Below are 20397 nucleotides of genomic sequence, written 5' to 3'. Positions count from 1 at the left end.
AAAAGCACAAAAGCATAATAGGTTGTCTTTAATAATAGTTTTTCCTTGGACAGAATATATTTCATGCACTTGAGCAGATAGAACTACCTTCAAAACAGCGCTGATTGTTGTAAAATGACCTTCTGGTTTTTTAAAGATTTCCATTTTGTCTTTTGAGAAAAACCAGATGCTTATCTCTGTGCCTCAGCTGCTGTTCTTGTGATATGCAATTACAAATGCAAGATGGCCAAAATGACTGTATGAAATCATGTCTCAACAGTCTGTTTTGGTTGTAACCAAACATCACACTGAGCCTCGTACAAACGCACTGACTGATACCCTTTTGATGTCAGATATAAACCGGTAATGTATGCTGTTTATTATCTTCTTTTCACTTGATTGCAAATTGCCTTTCTTTCCAGAGTATTTCATGTAATGGGATGCAGAGTGAGCTCCTCTCACGGCACGATTAAAGCGCTGATGTCCTCGCACAGCCACTTTCACATGATCTCATGTGATGCAAAGCAGTGATATAAGACAGAATCACTCATTATGCCTCACAGTCCCTTCCAGGACAGTCTTCAACCGTCATCTTCCTCATTATACAAGCAATAAGCAGAGCGGAGCCTGAAGTGGGCTCTGCCATCATTCAGTGCCATGCTATTAGCTGTAAGATGGAGGAATGTGACCTCTTCTCACTGGAAATGCCCTGATAATGGACAGTGTCCATTTGAATGGAGCTTTTGTCCCCCGTCTTTGTCTCATGATGGACTGTTGGCCCGCCATTGCAGATTTAGTGAGTGCTGCTCAACACCACGATGGAGCTGGGACATAAATCAAAAGTGAGATGTGTGAATGTTTATTTTTGAAAGCAGACGCTCCTCATTATTCTTAATTGTTATTTTTACTCATTAGCCTTTAAGTCGCAGTTCCTTCATAGTCCAGCTGTTTCATCCATCTAAATTTGCACTGATGTCTCCGAGGAGACAGATGATTGCCACTGACTGTTTTTTGTAAACCTTATTTCATGTCATTAATAGTGGTTCCTGATTATTCGTCTTTCTAAATTGAGTGATTTTAGATTAGAAAGTAGAATAAGACAGCTATGAACCATGACTGCTGCTTGACGAAGGTTATTTAATGTGTGTTGTTTTCTCTATTCAGCTTTACAAAGAAGGTTTCACTATGCAATCTTCAACTTTTTATATTTGAATTTAATTATATGTATTTTATATTTGAAATGTTTGTCCCCAAGAACTGGAGAAAAAATTGTGTTTTTTCCTCAACTGTGTCGACATACATAATAACAGAGGTTATAGATGGAATAATTTCCCTGAGATTTATTATTGAGTATTATCTGTCCTTGCACACCAACTATTTTACTGCCTGCACCTTATCTTCCTTCAAGCATCCCGGTTCTTAAAAAAGAGCAAAAGATCAGCTCTTTGTAACATCCTATAGAAATCAGCATGCAGAGGAACACTCCTCAGTAGTCTTTTATTTCCTCTCATATTTGATCTTGAAAGAAGACTTTTGGGAAATTGAGGTGTCTGAGCATCACGACACAAGGCTGCTCCCTATAGTTCCTATTCCAGTGTGTAAGGCAACAATTGGATGAGCTGCTGCTGTGACTATACCTTAAGTCTTCATGCTGGGAGCATGCCGCACCTGACATACTGTACATCAATTTCCTCCTGTCTGGAGGAGAAACAGCTCTCAGGAACTAAACCTGCATGTGGACACCTGCCTGTTTTCTGCCTGCATTCCCTGCTGAAGTGGACGGCCATGTGGTGCAGTGCAGAGGGCACACACTGAAGAGCACTACTGAGCTGAGCTGCAGTGTTTGAATGAGCCATGCCCATATGTCGGACCATGTATAGTAGTGCATCTCAGTGGCTTGTTGACAAGTTGAGTATAGCTGGATGTGGGTCTCATGAATAATGATATCTTGAAATGCAAATGTTGTCAAAGTCATTTATGGTGAGGAACCAAGCGTTGCATGCATGGGATCATCATTCAAATGGATTTGCAAATCTGCATTTTTTTCCCTCCTCACACAATGTTGCTTTCAGATTATTGTGACTGAATAACAACATGTATGCATGATAACATCTGGGCTGTGTAGGCTGCTATATTATTTAAATTTATACTCAGTGTGGGCTGCAACAGTAGGTTTATGTGTGAGTCTATACAGCCTATTGGGTCAAGTTAAGCAACGGATACCAAGAGAGAGACCAGAAATTGAGTGGTGTGCCTTCAAAATAAAATGCTAAGTTCAAGTTCTGTGTCCTGAAGCTTCTAGGTCGTTTGAAAAATAGTGGCAAATGGGTTAAATTCAATTTTTGTAATTTGACAACAAAAAAAAAATCATCGTGACTCAATGTCCACTTAATAACTTTTTCAAATTCTGACAGTGCTAGGTTCAAAATTGCCTGTTTTGTCTGATCAGTTCAGTCCAAAACCTACTCAAATATTCAATTTGCAATGAAATGAAACAAAATAAAGCTGCAAATCTTTAATTTTAAGAAAACGACAGTCCAAAACCATGCAGTGTTCAAATATTAAATTTGCAATAATATAAAATAAAGAAAAGCAGCAAATCCTCAATTTTAAGAAAATGGAACCAGCAAATATTTGACTTTTTTTTTTTTTTTAAAGAAACAAACAAAATAAGGTATTTTTTTGTGAGTGTTCAACTGCATCTCACAGAAAAAAAGCACATTAAAAGCTCAGAAAAAAGTTAAATATTATTTTGTCAAAATATATATCCAAAGTCAATAATGATCTTTGCTTTTATGTCAGAAAAAAGTGGTAGGCTATTCTATTTAACCCATGACAAGTCAAAGGAGAGGACGAACACAATAAAATAAGATATACTTTTATTGTCCCTGTGGGAAAATCTTTCCTGGACTCTGTCCAACTGCAGTTACAAACAACATATTAAAACAGCATCAACAACAATAACAAACGATTCCACACAAGACAGGGAAACAGTTTCACAGAAACAGATGTTTCAACACATACACAGTCCACGTACATAATGGCACATATCACACACACCATGGCAGGTATTGCACCCAGGTAGTGCACTCTACCGTCTACCGTCTTGCCCATATTGCACAGACAATAGCCCAATATTACACAGATGCAACATATTGCACTGTCCCTATTTAACATATTGCACTGTGACATTAAAAAAACAGTTTAATTTAATTTAATTTAATTTATTTTAGCCAATACTTGTTAAATACATTATTTATTTGAATCTTATTGTATGGCAAAAGTGCATTATAATTTTTCATTGGGGGTATTTATTTTGAAATCTGCAACCGGAAGTCGTGCTTTGTTGGCTTCAGCTAACTTGATCCTTCTCATTCAAAGTGAGCTAATAATGTGGAGGCTGGAGGAGCCGGCGGCGCTAGGACCTCGCGGAGCGTCTCATTGAAGCACATGGTCCTCACTCATAAGACAACACTTCTCGCAGTAATTGCTCTGAATTGATGTCATTCCAGCAGGCGACTGACTGAGACAGCAGCGAGCTTGTGTTGCCTATTTTATTAATGCTTTTCACCGCTCGCTCTTCATTTATTTACCTCACTTGGACTTGGACGTGTGTGTGTGTGAATGGAGGAAAGTGGACGGAGTTGAATCAGCTGTCCTCCTCGGGATTTCCTCTACAGGCACTGCTCTCACCACTCATAGGGGGTGCATATACTTGATCATATTTCAGGAAGTGGTTTTATTTTGGGGGATTGCTCCTTGCACATCAGCTGTTGTTGGATTTGTATGTAGGATGCTGCAGTGAGACAGTTGGACTCAGTCCTGTAGCACGCTTCAGCCGGGCATCATGAAGCCCAGGAGCCTGAAGAGTCTGAAGTTTGTGATTTTGACAGCACTTCAGGCTTTATGTGTCTCCATCTCGGTGTGTGACAACAGATCTGCTCAAGGTAAGGGGCGAAGAAGAAGTGTATTTTCCTATTATCAAAGATCTATGCAGTAAAAGTAGTGATTATTATCTTAATTGATGTATTAATTGGATGCAAAAATAATCTTTTTCACCTGGATCCATGAAGAAAAAGCTTTTATTTTGAAAATTAACCTGTCTGCCATTGTGCATCTATTTTACTCTTCATTCATGTTTACCCATTCTTGGATGCAAAAGAATCTTTTCACCTGGATCCATGAAGAAAAAGCTTTTATTTTGAAATTAACTGCCATTGTGCATCTATTCTATTCTTCATTCATGTTTACCCTTTGGTTGTTTTTTGGTACGTCATGTTTTATGAAAGCCTTTGTTAGTACACCAGACTTACAGATCTGTAACACATGTTTGGGCACAGAATGCACAACATTTCCAACTGTAAACAAGATTTTTATACATTCATAGCTTTTTTTTTCTCTCATTCTCTCCAATAGATCTGCGTGTGAAAAAAGCAGAACATAAATTTTTTTTGCTTGCAGTCCATCCACCAAGTGTGCACCTCAGAGGAGAGGAGACACTGTATAATTGATGATGCTGAAACTCTCTTTGGTAATCAGTGGTAGCACTTGAGGCATTTCGCTGGCGCTTTAAGCACACTTCAGTTTTTCAAGGCACTTCAATTTTTCAATTATGGATGAATTCCAGAGTTATTTTAGTGGCAAACATAAAATAAAAGTCACATTGTTGCTTTGAACTTTAGAAGTCAAGTAGCTTTTTTAGAAACCTCTAAATTGGACTGTTTATCATGTGTATGACAGCCCAGCAACACATGACAAAAAGCTGCTTTTGAGAGCATTGGGGACATGTCCAAATGTGATGTCAGAGTATGTTTGTGTCTGTGTGTTTGTCTCACACACTTGTGATGGCAACCCTTTGGGCTGTGGCTCATGATATCCCCGTCACCACTGCTCCATGCCCCAGCTGAGATCCAACAAGGACACACAGTATACATGCAACAGTGGCGAGGGTTGGAGTTGAGCGTTACAATGGCGCCTACAGTAAAACTTTTTTACATCTGAACCAGACTGCCAGACACGACACTCACTGTGGAATCATGGGAATTAATTACCAGCAAGGGCAAATGTGTAAAACTGGGATCAAAGCGCGAGGAAGTTGTTCATTTATTCATCAACAGTTCGTCGTCATCAGAAGTTGGCCTTGATGGGTTCATTCTCGCGGGTTCAGACTCGTTAAAGATCACCATCGCCAGTACATTTTGTGTGTGTGGCTGGGAAAGGCTGTGCCGATCTGTGTTGACAGGATTAGAGCTGCAACGATTAATCAATTAGTTGTTGAATTAATTATCAACCATATTGATAATCGGTTTGAGTAATTAAAAAAAAAAAGCTTCTTAAATGTGAATATTTTTGGTTTCTTTACTCCTCTATGACAGTAAACTGAATATCTTTGAGTTGTGGACAAAACAAGACATTTGAGGACATCGTCTTGGGCTTTGGGAATCAATGATTTTCACCATTTTTAAAATTTTTATAGAACAAACAACTGATCAATTAGTCAAGAAAATAATCCACGGATTCATCAACAATGAAAATAATCCTTAGTTGCAGCCCTAGACAGGATATTTACCTGCTTGGGGGTAATTCAGGCTGCTTGAACAGCCGGTTGTTATCAAGTCATTAAATGGGTGTTAGTAGTGGTTATAAGCCCCATAGATGTGGGTCAGAAGGGCCCTGCTACACCCACCAGTAGGTTTTGTCATCTATTCACATGGTCGATCACCGAAAGAAGCAATAAAAGACGACGACAGCAAACTCTAGCCACCGTAGTTATTAAGAATGTAGCAAAAACGGAAGTGAGGCGTTATAGTATAGACAGCATGAAACTCAATATGGGCGCTTTTTGGGCGACCAAAAATGTTATAATTAACTTTCATGAACTGAAAACACACTGTGAAAGGGTTAAAATTATAAGAGGAAAACACGGACAACTCCCAGACCGGACAATGCCGTGGTAGCGACCTGTCAATCACAAGGAAGCCACGCCCTAAAGCATCCCCTGCTTTATCGTCTATTTGACTGTAAATGGGACCATAATTTACTAAATGAAGATCATGCTGTATTGAAGAAAAGTTTAAACTAGGGATTGAGACCATAAACCCATGTTTACAATGTTTACTGAGGTAATAAATCAAGTGAGAAGTAGGCTCATTTTCTCATAGACTTCTATACAATCAGACTCCTTTTTGCAACCAGAGTAGTCGCCCCCTGCTGGCTGTTAGAAAGAATGCAGGTTTAAGGCATTTCAGCATTGGCTTCACTTTTCAGAACCCGGAGTTGCCCACTGGTGATAAAACACATTTAATGGTCTGATAGCAGTCGAATCGGGTGGATTGAGATAAATGGATGGAGGGAGAGGTGTGAACAAGTGCTGCAGGAGATGGGGTTACATTTAAAAGACAAAAAAAGAACTTAATGAGCAAAATGTTTTAAATCATTTAGGTCATTTAATCAACTTAAATGTACGAATTTGCTGTTTTTCTCTGTCAATTCTTTATGTTTGGACTGTTGGTCAGACAAAACAAGCAGTTTGAAGATGTTACCTAGGGCTCTCACATTCTTTGGACCATTTATAGACCAAGTGATTGTTCGATTAATGAAAATAATGAGTTGCAGCTTACTTCATGTTAAAGCATAATGAGTGGGAATCATTAGCGCTCCATTTTATGAGTCTCTACTCTGTCTCCTGCAGACTTTTTGTCTTTGCTGTCAGGAATTCAAGGCTGCTAAGGAAAGATGGAGCCGTTCAGCTCATGCAACATGATGTTTGCATACATATTTCATGACAACGCCCCCTTGAGCTTTCTTGTCGGTTTTCCTCACCCTGTCTGTCTTGTGCATGTTCCTGTTCTTGCCGGGGATCATTTGTGAATGATTTCCTCCGATGGTTGACACACTTAGTGTCAGCCAGTATTTACTAGCCAGCTGTAACCTACTGCTTCAACCAACATGACTCTGTCTGCCTCCAGCGCTGCATGCAGCTTGCGTGCTGCTGCACACTCAGACAAATGAAAGTTGAGCTGAGAATATATTTTTGGACTGTAGTAAAACATTCCTTCAGCAAACAGTGTCCTCCCCAGAGAGACATTATCACCCCGATGTGACCCATCTCAAGTCAGACGCATTTAGTATCTTTTCAGTACGGAATCAGATCTTCCTGATGAAGACCTGATGAGTTGTTCAGGATTGTTAAAGCCCAGGAGGCCGGTAAGAAGAGTTGGCTGATGTATGGTTGTGTATTAAGACAGATTGATCAACCAGTTGCTGTTCCGCAGTGGGGATATTTATATAGGAAGGGGGGAAATAGCTGGACTGTGCTCATGTGGCCTAACCCTACATGTGTTGCATTAATTTCTTCGAAGCTGCTTTGGACTCATATGACCCGCCCCAACAAAAGCTTAACACACGAGCTGAAACCCGATGCTGGCTCTGGACTTTCTCATTGGACTTTCACACCCAGTCAGGTCAGAGTTGAGCTCAGCACAGCTCTCCCCGAGCGTCTTCTCTCTCGTCTGGTCAGAGGGCCCAGTTGGCTCAGATATCTCTTGTCAGTGTCAAATCTATCTGGGTTAGTTCAAGTTCCACCCCATCAGTGTTCCACAAAAAAAATAATCATTGACGGTTTTTAAGCCGGTTCTGGTCAGTTCTCTGGTCTGTTTTGCAGCACTTTTAGGTGTAGCATACAGTAATGAATAACATATGCTCTAATGTCAGATAGCTCTTTCTCTAGACACAAGAAGAACTAATAACAACTGGATTCCATTTAGATTAGCAGATCCATGGTTTTGCTATTCTGCATGCTGGTTCAATGAATGACTGTCTAGGGCACTTAAAGGTGCAGTGTGTAAGATTTGGCAGCATTGAGAAATGAGGTTGCAGATTGCAACCAACTGAAACTTCTCCCGTGTGCCAAGCATGTAGGAGAACTACGGTGGCTGACGTGAAAACATGAATGGCCCTATCTGAGCATGAACTGTATAAGAAGTGGATGTAGTCACCGTGACGTTACCCATTGGTTTGTGGACTGCCGTTTTGAAGCCTAGAGTTTGGCATTTTGGCCGTCGCCATCTTGTTTTTTTGCAACCAGAAGAAACACGAGAGGCTGGAGCTATTTGGGGCCTTCAAATGGGGTCGTATTTACCGTGTTCACGAGTGTGATAGTCCATATGAACGCCCCCCTCTTGCAGTATTCACGACCTCGTAAGTGGAAAGCTCTGAGTTTACGAGTTGTGACGTGTTTATTGATGTTGTGAGAAATGGCAGAGGCCATGGAAGTTAATTTTTTGCTGCATAATAAGTTAATATATTAGTTCTGATTTAGTGAGAAGTATTTTCAGTTTATATTTGACTTTAATTGGCTCAAAGTTTGCTAGTTGCTCTGCTTTCGTTAGATCTAAGATAGCTAGCTTAGTTGCAAGTTGCTGTCATTCAGCGCTGAGCAATAAGCCTACATTTGCTGAATGTAACGTTAGGCTAACTGCTTAGCGTTGAAAACAGCTACATCTTTAATTGCAAACAGGATTGATGAACAATAATGTAAATGTGCTGTAAAACCATAATAATGAGCTAACGGAGGTTGAAAAGCTCCCTGAAGCTGAGAGGAACTGCAGAGTTGGGTGATATTTCTGTGGCTTATGACACCTTTTACATTATTCGTGAAAGATATTGAGAAGTGGAGCCTTAATGTTGCTGAAATAAGTCAACTTTACAGTGATTATGGCCCACAGAGTTTTAACTCTTATCACCTCTTTGGTTGAGATTGAATTTGATAAATATCTCAGTAGTTTTTGCAGATATAACCTTGTGTCACACATTTTTAATTAACAGGAAACTGAGATGCATTTTTCACATTGTCCTTGTTAATTTATTCATTTTGTTTGCAACTTGAAAATCACATCAGCCTTTACCTTTTTATAATCCTGCCATAGCAGAGAATTGGGATCAAGAATAGGCATCAATTGCAATTCAAGACATAGTGTATGCCACCACAGGTGCTCAGGGAAACATTCTCCAGTCTGACTAGCTTCCATATGAATGACCAGTCATTGTCTTCCACTGAGATTTGAAACACAGAATTTTATGTTTTAGATCCAGATCATCTATCTTCCAGCCTGGCATACAGCATCCGCCCAGATTTCACCTCCCTATTCTTCAATGAGAAGGGACGAGCAGGAACAAGACAGGTCACCTCCTACCTGGATAGGATTACAAATTGGCCCAAACTAAGTGCTTTGTCTGTGTCTGTCTGACTTATGCTCCACTTGGTCGGACTTGTGATGTATTTTTAAGTGAAGCAGAGCAAGCAGCATCTCAAATAGCTACATATAGAGACAAAAGTTTCAGGTAGAAACTTGACCAGTCTAAGATTGTTAAATGTTTGGGTTGGTTGTTTTCAGGTTTTGCAGTACCCAGTGAAAATATCAGTCCTTGATTTACATTAGAATATCCAGAGTATAGTTAGTTAGTTGCAACTAATGATTATTTCCATTGTCGATTAATCTTCTTTGCTTTAGTGCGTGGCTTCCTTGTGATTGACAGGTCACTACCAGTCTGGGAGTTGTCCGTGTTTTTGTTTTAGAACTTTAAACCTTTCACAGTGTGTTTTCAGTTCATGAAAGTTAATTATAACCTTTTTGGTCGCCTAAAAATGTCATATTCAGCGTTTGTACTTAGCTCCGCCCTCTCATTGCACTTCTGGTTGCAAATAACCGATGGCGACGCCAAAAAACCAAGATGGCGACAGCCAAAAAATGCCGAACTCAAGGCTTCAAAACGGCAGTCCACAAACCATTGGGTGCCGTCACGGTGACTATGTCCACTTCTTACAGTCTCTGTTATCGCTCACTATAAGCATCATAGATGTGAGTTAATATGGACCCACTATGTTGCAAAAAAACAACCTACACCCCATTTGGACTTTCACGCATGCTGTCACAGCACCTCACTTCCGCTTTTGCTCCTGTCAAAATTGCTACAGTCGCTAGGTCGCTGTTTTATTCCTTCTTTTGGTGATCGACCATGTGAATAGATGACAAAACCTACTAGTGGGTGTAGCAGGGCCCTTCTGACCCACATCTATGGGGCTTATAACCACTGATAACGCCCATTTAATGACCTGATAACAGTCTAACCAGCTTTTCAATCAGCCTGAATTACCCCCAAGCATAAACATCCTGTCTAGGGCTGCAACTAACGATTATTTTCATTGTCGATTAATCTGTCGATTATTTTTTCGATTAATCGATCAGTTGTTTGGTCTATAAAACTTAAAAAAATTGTGAAAAATGTCAATCAGTGTTGACAACGTCCTCAAATGTCTTTTTTTGTCCACAACTGAAAGATATTCAGTTTACTGTCATAGAGGAGTAAAGAAACCAGAAAATATTCACATTTAAGAAGCTGGAATCAGAGAATTAACATTTTTTTAATTACTCAAACTGATTAATTGATTACCAAAATAGTTGACGACTAATCAATTGATTGTTGCAGCTCTAATCCAGAGCTCAAGCTGATGTCTTAAAATTGCTTGTTTTGTCAAAGATATTCAATTTATAACGATGTAAATATTGCTCAATGAGTGACTTAAACAAACAGAATTGAAATATCAAAATTACTGTTGCATGATTTTCTGAAGATCAACTATTCGATTAATCGAGTATAATCCTTAAGCTATGTCACATAGAAGACTCTCTCGCTCTCCACTGAGGTAATGACAAGGATGCCACCGCATACTGTACAACAACTTGAGGATCTATCATGATATGTCAGCTGCCCCCCCCCTTTTTCTCTTTCTGTCTCTCTGCTGTGGCTTGAGGTTTTGTTCTTTAGTTTTTTAGTGCTTTGACTGTGCGCCAGACATGTGCTTCCCATGACAGAGAGGAGTTCCAGGGCGCTGCAAATGAAATCCATCATAGGCACCATATTAACAAGCTTTCACACAGCTCTGCTCCAGAAGCTGACCTTTGTTGCTAAGGCACACACAGGCTCCATGCCAGGCAGCGAGCACAGCCCTCGCAGCAGGGGAAGCGTAACAGTGTCACCCGCCGGGGGCGCAACGGCACCGGTTCTCGGACGACATTAACCTCCTGCTGAGCCAAGGGGAATTTTTTGCTGCGGGACCATCTATTTCCCAAAGAGTAATTATGTGCTGACATCATGCTAGTGTGACAGTAAATGGATTCAGTATACAAGGTGGGGGTAGAGAGACAGGAAGAGAGGGAACACACAAAAGAGCCATTTACCAGTAGAGGGAGCCCAGTGTTAAACGGCTTGATTATGACCCTTAATGTGCGCTAAAAAAAAATCATCCGCCTATAAATCCAACCGTTAACAACTCTCAATGCTGTGACTTTTGACACACTGCTACCTTATTAGATTTGATTTAAGGAGACCCTCTCTCCAGTTCGTGCAGATTCTTGTTACCATGATGTAACCTACTGGTTTCTATGTTTCCTAGTGCAACCCTCGGGGTGTTGACATAATGTCCCCCAAATGGGTCAGATGTTTACTGTGGAGTCAAGCCAAGATTACCAGGCACTTTTCACCTTTGCTCTGTAATCCCCATGAACCCTGCACTGTGGACAAATTACAGGGGAGCAAGGTGAAGATTAGTCAACTAGGTGATCAATGAGTCCTGCTTCCCAAATATGAGAATCGGCTGCTTTTCTCTGTTTTGTATCATTTAGGGCTCCGAGTAATAATAATTTTTTCTTCAGTAATTAAATTGTGTATTTTTAAGTCTATTTTTAAAGGTATAGTGTGTAGTATTTGGTGCAGATTGCAACCGACTGAGTACCCCTCCGCTCACTCCTCCCTTTCCAAGACTGCGTTAACGTGAGCTGCCGAGTGCAAAACCGTGGTAATGCTCGCTTAGAGGCCATCCTTACCAAAATAACACTACTTTAGAAGCAATGGAAGTCAGACGGCGGCTGGCGTGTAGGCCTACCACAGTTTTGCAATCTGCGGCTCACGCTATGGCAGTTTCACAAGTGTGTCGAAGAACTACGGTGGCCTTCAGTTAACGTAAAAACGTGAAAGGCTCTCTCTAGAGCCAGTGTTTGGTTTGTCCGTTCTGGGCTACTGTAGAACATGCGGACTCCGTGAAGTGGTCCCGCTCCCTGTAGATATAAAGTGCTCATTCTAAGCTAACGAAAAAACAACGATTCTTAGTTTCAGGTGATTGTACACTAAAGAAAACATAGTTATGAATATTATATTCCATTTTTACTAATAGATCCCCCGAAATGTTACACACTGTTCCTTTAAGTCTTACAAAATGTCAGAAAATACTGATAAATGCTCATCAAAAGTTCCCAGAGCCCAAGGTAACATTCTGAAATTGCTTATTTTGTGTGATCCACAGTCCCAAGGATATTATTTTTATATATATATATATATATATATATATATATATATATATATATAAAAAAGAGACACTGGAACCAGTGAAATCTTTGCATTTTCCTTTAAAAATGACTAATCCTTGAACCTGAGATATGCATATCTTTTGACATTTTATAGAATAAAGGACTCATCGATTATTCATAAAGAGGATGAATATCAGTCAATAATGACAATAATGATTTGTAACAGGCCTAGAGAAGACGATGCAGGAGAGAAGGAGATAAGGAAAGGCAGCTGAGGTCATTGCTTTTGTCTCCAAGGTAATTTATGAAAGCGTGTCTGCTTCCTCCCAATATATCATTCTATTCCCAATCACCGTTCAGGTTGAATTAGACTAATTTGCCCACTCTGATTGGGGATAAAATTGATTTTGTTTCGTTGTATGCTTGTCAATCACCCTTTATTAAATGAACAATAGCCATAAACACTAACCAAGTTTCCCCCCCTCGTGGACTGATGTCTGAACCAACTTTTGGCTCAGAAACTTTGCTGGATCATGTCCCCCAATCGAGTGAGTGCTCTGATTACAGACATCCACCAAAATCTGGCTATAAATGGCTGTGGATACATGCTCTTGATGGAGAAAAGTGATCTTTTTATTACATTTGCTTTATCAAGAACACATTTACATATGGAACCAGGGAAAGAGACATTTTATGTTTTTTGATACCTTTTTTTTGTCTGTTGTGTCATAGTTCTGCCTGAAACAGGCCAATTTAAACTCATCACTCTGCCCTAATTAATTCCACATGCTCTTTATTTCAAACCCATTTCCTGCTCGAGGTTTGAGCGGTAACTAAACATTGTCCACCCGCGTCAAACAATACCGGAATCAACTCGAGTGTGTCTCCTCCGCACTTGTTTTTCAGGGGATTTTGCACGTCAAAGAATGTCATTCAAGCTGCCAGAGGCGTTGTTTTTCATTTTCAATCTGACATATTCTCAAGATCGGAGAGAATTGCTGTCAACATGACTTTGGAGTCTGTCCTTGTGTGTTTTTCATGCGCCAGCCACCAGGCAAAGGGTGACCGTGATTAGGAGTGCTCTTTATTGATGTGTGCACATATGTGCAGCCTGTATCTCATCTCAGTGAGGTCTTGTGCACATGTTGGGGGGCATGGCCTCATCAAGTGTGCAGATGAAAAGAACAGCATGCCATTAATGTTGGGAAAGCAAAGATTGTTATGAATATATTACTTCATGGTTGCCTGTCAGGTAGGGAGTTTCAGTTGGTTGCGAGAAAGCAGACTCTGGGGTTTAATAAAGCCGAACAGTTGTTGATTTGTTTTGGTGAGGGGGAAAGAGAGTTGTGGAAGGGCGGTAAGAAAGGACGTCTGCAAAGAACTGAGGAAGGTCATGTGTTCCCTTGGACCGGCAGCTCACAGGCTGTGGAGAATGCATTAATTTGGGAGCGCTGATAAAACAAGGAAAAGATTCACTGTGAAATACCATCAGGAACTCTAAATACCCCAGCATGCACTGATTTAGTTTACCCGGCTTCCCGGCCAGATATCAAGGCTAAAACAGACCAGAATTTGGTTAAAAGTGAAAGAAATATAGTCATGGTATGGTGTCTAAAAAAACTTTTTTACTTGTGAATCACTTGATATTTTTCCCTCTTTGAATACTCAAATAAAACAGGGAACTCTTTAGGGCTGTCCTTAACCAAAGGAATTCTTAGTTGACAAACAGTCATGTGATTTTGTCGACTAATCGATTAGTTGATTTAATCGTCAGATCTGTAAAACTGAGATTTTCCACAAAGAGTCACACAAAAGCAGAGATGTGCTCATAAGTTTCTTGGAAATAAGTCATGCAGCATGAAAAAAGTATAAAACGACTAATTGACTAAAGTAATCTTAGTCGACTAAGACCAAAACGACCGATAAGTCGATTAATTGACTAAGAGGGTGCAGCCCTAGAAAATGTCCTCTTGGATTGTTCAGCTCATAACCCACAGACATGATGATTGGCAACAAGTACGCTTTGTTTTAAGGGGTCACAAACTAACAAGCCAACCGCTGACCTATAGACCAAAGGTTCCTGACCTTTTGCCTTGTGACCCTTTATGGCCAAGCAACGCCTTCCCCCACAAGTTCCATACTGTATGTCTGTGAGCTGTGAGGAGTTAGAACAGTTTTTAGTCCTGAAGAGGTTAAAGTCTTCAATATTTCACAAGAAAAAATTTAGATTTGAGAGAACTCAGAAAAACCTGATTTTACGTAAAAAGGTTTTTTCTTCAAATCTTGTTAATCATCACGTGACAACACAGATTTACTTGCGATCCTTTGGGAAATCCCCAGGTTGGGGACTTCTGACCTAAAAAACCTTGCAAAGAAATTTACTGACACCTTTTAATCAGCATTCCCTAAATTCATGCTTTTTTGAATATTCTGTTATCAGATCATTAAATGTGTGTTATCAGTGGTTATAAGCCTCATAGATGTGGGTCAGAAGGGCCCTGCTACACCCACTAGCAGGTTTTGTTATCTATTCACATGGTCGATCACGGAAAGAAGGTATCAAAGACGACGACAGCGACCTCTAGCGACCATAGTAATTATGACGCAAAAGCTGAATTGATGCACTGTAGAATAGACAGTGTGAAACTCCACATGGGGTGGAGGTACAACAAAGTGTAGTGTAGTATTTATATTCATAAGCGTTAAGTTTCACTTTCACTTTTAGGAAACATAATTATTTTACATAAACATGGTGTTTTCTCCTAAACTTAACTAAATGTTTTTGTTGCCTAAACCTAAAAAAGTATTTTTGTCTGTGCTCAAAACAACGTTTCACGTTAGAACGTGTTGGTTTTAAGTTTCGCCTTCACTTTTACAAGGTAGTAGGCGTAGTAGGCCCCTACTGACCCACATCTATGGTGCTTATATAGAGTGATAATGTACATTTAATGGCCTGATAACAGTCGAATCGGGTGCTATTCTACACTACTAAAACACCTAAACAATGGCTGTACATAAGGAGTACATAATAGTTTAGTTATTTTTTCTTAACAATGCCGCTGGGGGAAGCCAAATTAATTACTTTATCCAGTCAGAGGTCTGCATCACATTTCAGTCACCCACACAAGAACAAAACACACAGTCACATTTCCACGTACACAATCCTCCCACCTAGCATTCGACTTTATTGAAGCAATATAAACGGCACAAACTCTCCTTGTGTACGCCGGAGCATAAAGGGAGCTGATCATGGCCAGAACTCTGCTTTATTAAGACCTCTGTTTACACTCTCCTTTATTGAACGTATAAATAAGGCTTTGGGTTCTGGTGCCACTTTTACCGCTCCCTTAATGCTTCTGGTGGCTCTTATAACATTTCCAGCTAACAAAAGCCACTTACACACTCCACACACCACAGCCTCACCACGCTCCAACTTTACCAAATGTCTCTCCCCAAAGCACTCTGGAAAAAAGAAAAACTGAGCCCGCAGACTGTTTCCACTAATATAATGCCATTTATAAGCGGGAATTAAACCTCATAGCACACCACATTAACAGAATGGTCATTCAATTGTGGACTTTGAAGTCAGGGAACCGAACGCTGTATGGTTGTGAACCTCGTCTTCAAAGTTGATGTGGAGCATGCCACAGAAAAGGCCGTTCCATCTGTCTGTGTGTGTGTGTTTCCTCATAGATCTTCTATAACCACAATGATGTGGACTTGACCTTTCCCTGTCAAAACTTCTCTCTGTTTTTCCCTCATCCGTCGTGTTTATCCATCCGTACTTTTCACAGCGGGTGTCATGCGTTCCCTTACTCAGCATGCCCACCTCCCCCAGACGGTGTGGTTTTCTAGGACTAATGAGGGTAGGATGCTTCTCCCGCTGTGGTGTGTGTGTGTGTGTGTGTGTGTGTGTGTGTGTGATGCCGGAGCCTGCTTCTCATCATCAGTCTGGAGCTGGATGAGGACTGCTGAGCTGGTCACCTCTGGCTCTCCGCTATCAGCTGGTGCGGCTCTGTGATGAACTCCAGAGTGGTGGTTTCCTCAGAGGAGAACCAGAACAAAGCCCAGCTGGGGGGGGCAGGCTGAGCCTGACCTGTGTTATTAATGCCAGATAATAAGCAGACTCAGCAATTTAGCTGGGTGAGTCATGCGTAGAGAGACAGAAGTGATGTGAACCTCGGAAAGGAAGAACCTTGAATCTGCTGGTAATAATAATCAGTGTCCCCTTGAGTGTGTTTTGTGTTTATATGTGTTTGAAATGGGATTCAAAATGAAGAAGTTCCCAGTTCAAAACATACCATAAATCAGCCTCAGACCACACGCATAAAGTTCTCACAAGTCCACACACTGACATCACCTTCAAACTAAATCTGTTTCCCTGCTGTTTGGAAACGCTCGATGGAGCATCGGTGGAAGAAAACCAAAAAAACAAGCAAACATTTGATTTAGGATGTTTGCACTGAAACAAATGGTGCTAACAACCCCTGCTGTTTTAGTAAGAGACCCGAGCTTCGAAATAGCTTCCTCGCTGCGGGGGAGCTGATTATTGCAGGAACCCTATTAGCAATGTCCTCCAGTGGCTCACTCACTATTGCATTCAGACTCTGTGCGCTCATGATGTGCTCTTTAGAGCGATTGCAGCTTCTGTCTCAGTTCAGGCTGTTTTTCATAAACCGTTCGTAGCTATACCTACGAAAAAGTAATGCACTGTATACCTCACAAAATGAATATATATGTAATCCACATAATCGTGAACCAGGAAGTATAAAGAACGGCAAATGCTGGGGTGGATGGTAGTAGTTTTGTTGCTGAAGCCTAACTGGATAGTTTTGTTGCCTATGCCTAACTAAGTAGTTTTGTGCCTAAGCCTAACTAAGTAGTTTTGTGCCTAAGCCTAACTAAGTAGTTTTGTTGCCTTAACCTATCTAAGTCATTTTGTTGCCTAAACCTAACTAAGTAGTTTTGTTGCCTAAGCCTAAGTAGTTTTGTTGCCTAAACCTAACTAAGTAGTTTTGTTACCTAAACCCACCTAAGTAGTTTTGTTGCCTAAACCTACCTAAGTAGTTTTGTTGCCTAACCCTACCTAAGTAGTTTTGTTGCCTTAACCTGCCTAAGTAGTTGCCTAAACCTAACTAAGTAGTTCTGTTGCCTAAGCCTAACTAAGTAGTTTTGTTGCCTAAACCTACCTAAGTAGTTTTGTTGCCTAAACCTGCCTAAGTAGTTGCCTAAACCTAACTAAGTAGTTTTGTTGCCTAACCCTACCTAAGTAGTTTTGTTGCCTAACCCTACCTAAGTAGTTTTGTTGCCTAAACCTGCCTAAGTAGTTGCCTAAACCTAACTAAGTAGTTTTGTTGCCTAAACCTGCCTAAGTAGTTGCCTCAACCTAACTAAGTAGTTTTGTTGCCTTAACCTACCTAAGTAGTTTTGTTGCCTAAACCTAACTAAGTAGTTTTGTTGCCTAAACCTGCCTAAGTAGTTGCCTCAACCTAACTAAGTAGTTTTGTTGCCTTAACCTACCTAAGTAGTTTTGTTGCCTAAACCTACCTAAGTAGTTTTGTTGCCAAATCCTACCTAAGTAGTTTTGTTGCCAAATCCTACCTAAGTAGTTTTGTTGCCTAACCCTAACTAAGTAGTTTTGTTGCCTAAACCTACCTAAGTAGTTTTGTTGCCTAAACCTGCCTAAGTAGTTGCCTAAACCTAACTAAGTAGTTTTGTTGCCTAAACCTGCCTAAGTAGTTGCCTCAACCTAACTAAGTAGTTTTGTTGCCTAAACCTACCTAAGTAGTTTTGTTGCCTATACCTAACTAAGTAGTTTTGTTGCCTAAACCTAACTATTTAAGTAGTTTCCTGTGAAGACGGAAGTTTATTTTGAAGACTGTATGCATGTAACAAGCGTTGACACGTGTTGCTGGCCTTACTGGATTTGTAAGATAGCATATGAAACGTGTGAGGATATGTTGCTCAGTTATAAGTGATGGGTTTCCTTGGGATGTTGTTTGTTTTTCTGCCACTTCATCTCCTGGCGCCACGCTTGGGGACGTCTGTATTGGATTTTGGGGAAGAATATATTCTTAAATGACTGGCAACACAGCAGAGCTCCGAGAAACGTAGCCCCACTCGGGGGCTCAGTTAACACCCTGTCAGAACACAGAGAGAGGAGATAAAAGCATGCTGGGAACAATGCCCCGAAGCTACGTCTAATCCCTGCACTGCATCCTGGACACTAGCCCTGCGTTATAGGAGTTATCACAGCAGCAGCAGCTCCTCGCTCAAAACTCTCCGTGTCCTGAACTGCGGAGATTCATTCAGCTTGAGGTGCAGAGGGGGTGGTTACGGTTTCACCACAGGCTTTCGCTTCTCATTGCTTGATGTCCGAGAGTGCTGATTAGTGCTGTTGTGTTCATGTCTTAATGGCAGAGGCTCAATTTTACTGACAGCCTATAAAAAAGGAGATGAACATGTGTTCAGGAAGGGAGAAGATTTATCAGACATGGCGTTTTGTCAGCATAGATAATTATTAGTTATGAAAAACAGCATTCAGAGAGTATTATTGCGTGCGATGACACAGAAAAGCCATCAAATACAAGTACTGTGATTTTGTTTTAATGGCACTTCATATTACAAGGCAGCTGTACTGTCAGGTTGATGTTGGTAATGAACACCAGGCTCAGGCCTTTAATAGCGGGGAGGAATTAATCATCAGTATTGCTTGTAGAGAATCAGTGTTCCCATTGTTTGTGTCCACAAAGATGGACATGGTCTGCTTTTACAGATGCTGAGAGAATTCAGAATAAAGGACGAACACTTTGATGTTTTTTTGTGTATTCTCACATGGTATTTATATTTTCTTTTACAGGGAATCTTTTGAGCACGACTGTTCAACACAGACCGACAGCAAAGCAGAAACACTATGGGACTACAGTACCTCTTCAGCTTCTTGGACAAGACTGGAAACCAATCAGCCAGCTCAAATCTCAGGTGAAGAATAGCTCTGCTTATTCTTTTAGACTTCTTTCCTACACTGGTCCAGATATCGTGACATCACTGAGCATAGATTCATGAAATTTGACATTGATATTCATGGTCCCCTGCCGATGACTCCCACAAAATTTCCACCTGAAATATGAAAATCTAGACGAGTGATTCCTCTGCTCCCCAGAGAGTAAAAGCTTCTGGACACTTTCTTATCTCACCACCAGCAGACCAAAACTTTACACACATAACACTGTATTTCATAATTCCGGCAGGCGGTGTTCTACACATTCTCGTTCCCAAAGGTATATAAACCATTTTGATTTCAATGACCCTACAGCTATTAGTCTCTCGTCACCCGCAGGACAAAATTTAAAGCTTTGGCCCCACTAAGGAAGGCTCTTAGTGCGGATTCAGACTGAAAACAGCCCTGCGTTAAAACATTTTAAGGAGTTGCATTGGTGGGGACGTGTTGCTTCAGGTTTAGTTTAATTTATTTGAGAAGGGACAGTGCAAATTCATAAATATACATGCTATAAAAAATGCCAGAATTAGCCAAAAGGTTATTTTACATCTGTAGTGCCAGGCCAAGGCGTTACAAAAGGCATCCTAAAATACGCCAAAAAAGAAAAAATAACTGGGCATGCAGTTTAAATGTTAGAAAAGGACAAAAGTTGTAGAAGCAGTAGTGACATTTATACATATAAAATGGCATTGAAAACAAGCAAGGACAACAGCGGAAGCAAAAAGAGAGTTTAGTGCTGACATGAGTATTTCTTAATCATCCAATCATCCATTACCAGTGAGACAATGAAATACGATCCAGGAAGTCCAGTTTGAGTTACAGATTTATGAGTTTGAAAGCTTATCAGATGCCAAAACACTGCACAGAGGTTTATCATTTTCTGAGAGAGGATCTTATAACTCTGGTAAGTTATCACGGCGGCTACTATTTTAGCTTTCATTGTGACGACCACGAGGTAAACAGTAGAAATACAGCGCTCATGTTACAAAGTAATCTACCAGGAATGTCCGCCAATTGGCCAATTGGTTTACTCTTAAATTGGTCGCAAAAACA

The 20397-nt window shown here is 40.5% G+C and overlaps 1 protein-coding gene across 1 annotated transcript in view; it reads left to right on the top strand.

Moving 5' to 3' along the window:
* The first annotated feature begins 3424 nt into the window (after positions 1 to 3424).
* Positions 3425 to 20397, top strand: part of adam12a (ADAM metallopeptidase domain 12a) — a 93226-nt gene continuing 76253 nt past the window's right edge. Inside the window, exons 1-3 of the mRNA XM_074619473.1 lie at positions 3425 to 3684; positions 3772 to 3926; positions 19204 to 19325. Coding sequence (XP_074475574.1) covers positions 3827 to 3926; positions 19204 to 19325 — 222 coding nt within the window. The 5' untranslated portion in view covers positions 3425 to 3684; positions 3772 to 3826. The remainder of the gene's footprint in view (positions 3685 to 3771; positions 3927 to 19203; positions 19326 to 20397) is intronic.

The sequence above is a fragment of the Sebastes fasciatus genome, chromosome 20 (genome assembly GCF_043250625.1).
Source record: "Sebastes fasciatus isolate fSebFas1 chromosome 20, fSebFas1.pri, whole genome shotgun sequence".
Lineage (NCBI taxonomy): Eukaryota > Metazoa > Chordata > Actinopteri > Perciformes > Sebastidae > Sebastes > Sebastes fasciatus.
Note: the sequence above shows the minus strand (reverse complement) of the source record. Positions and strands in the feature narration are given on the sequence as shown.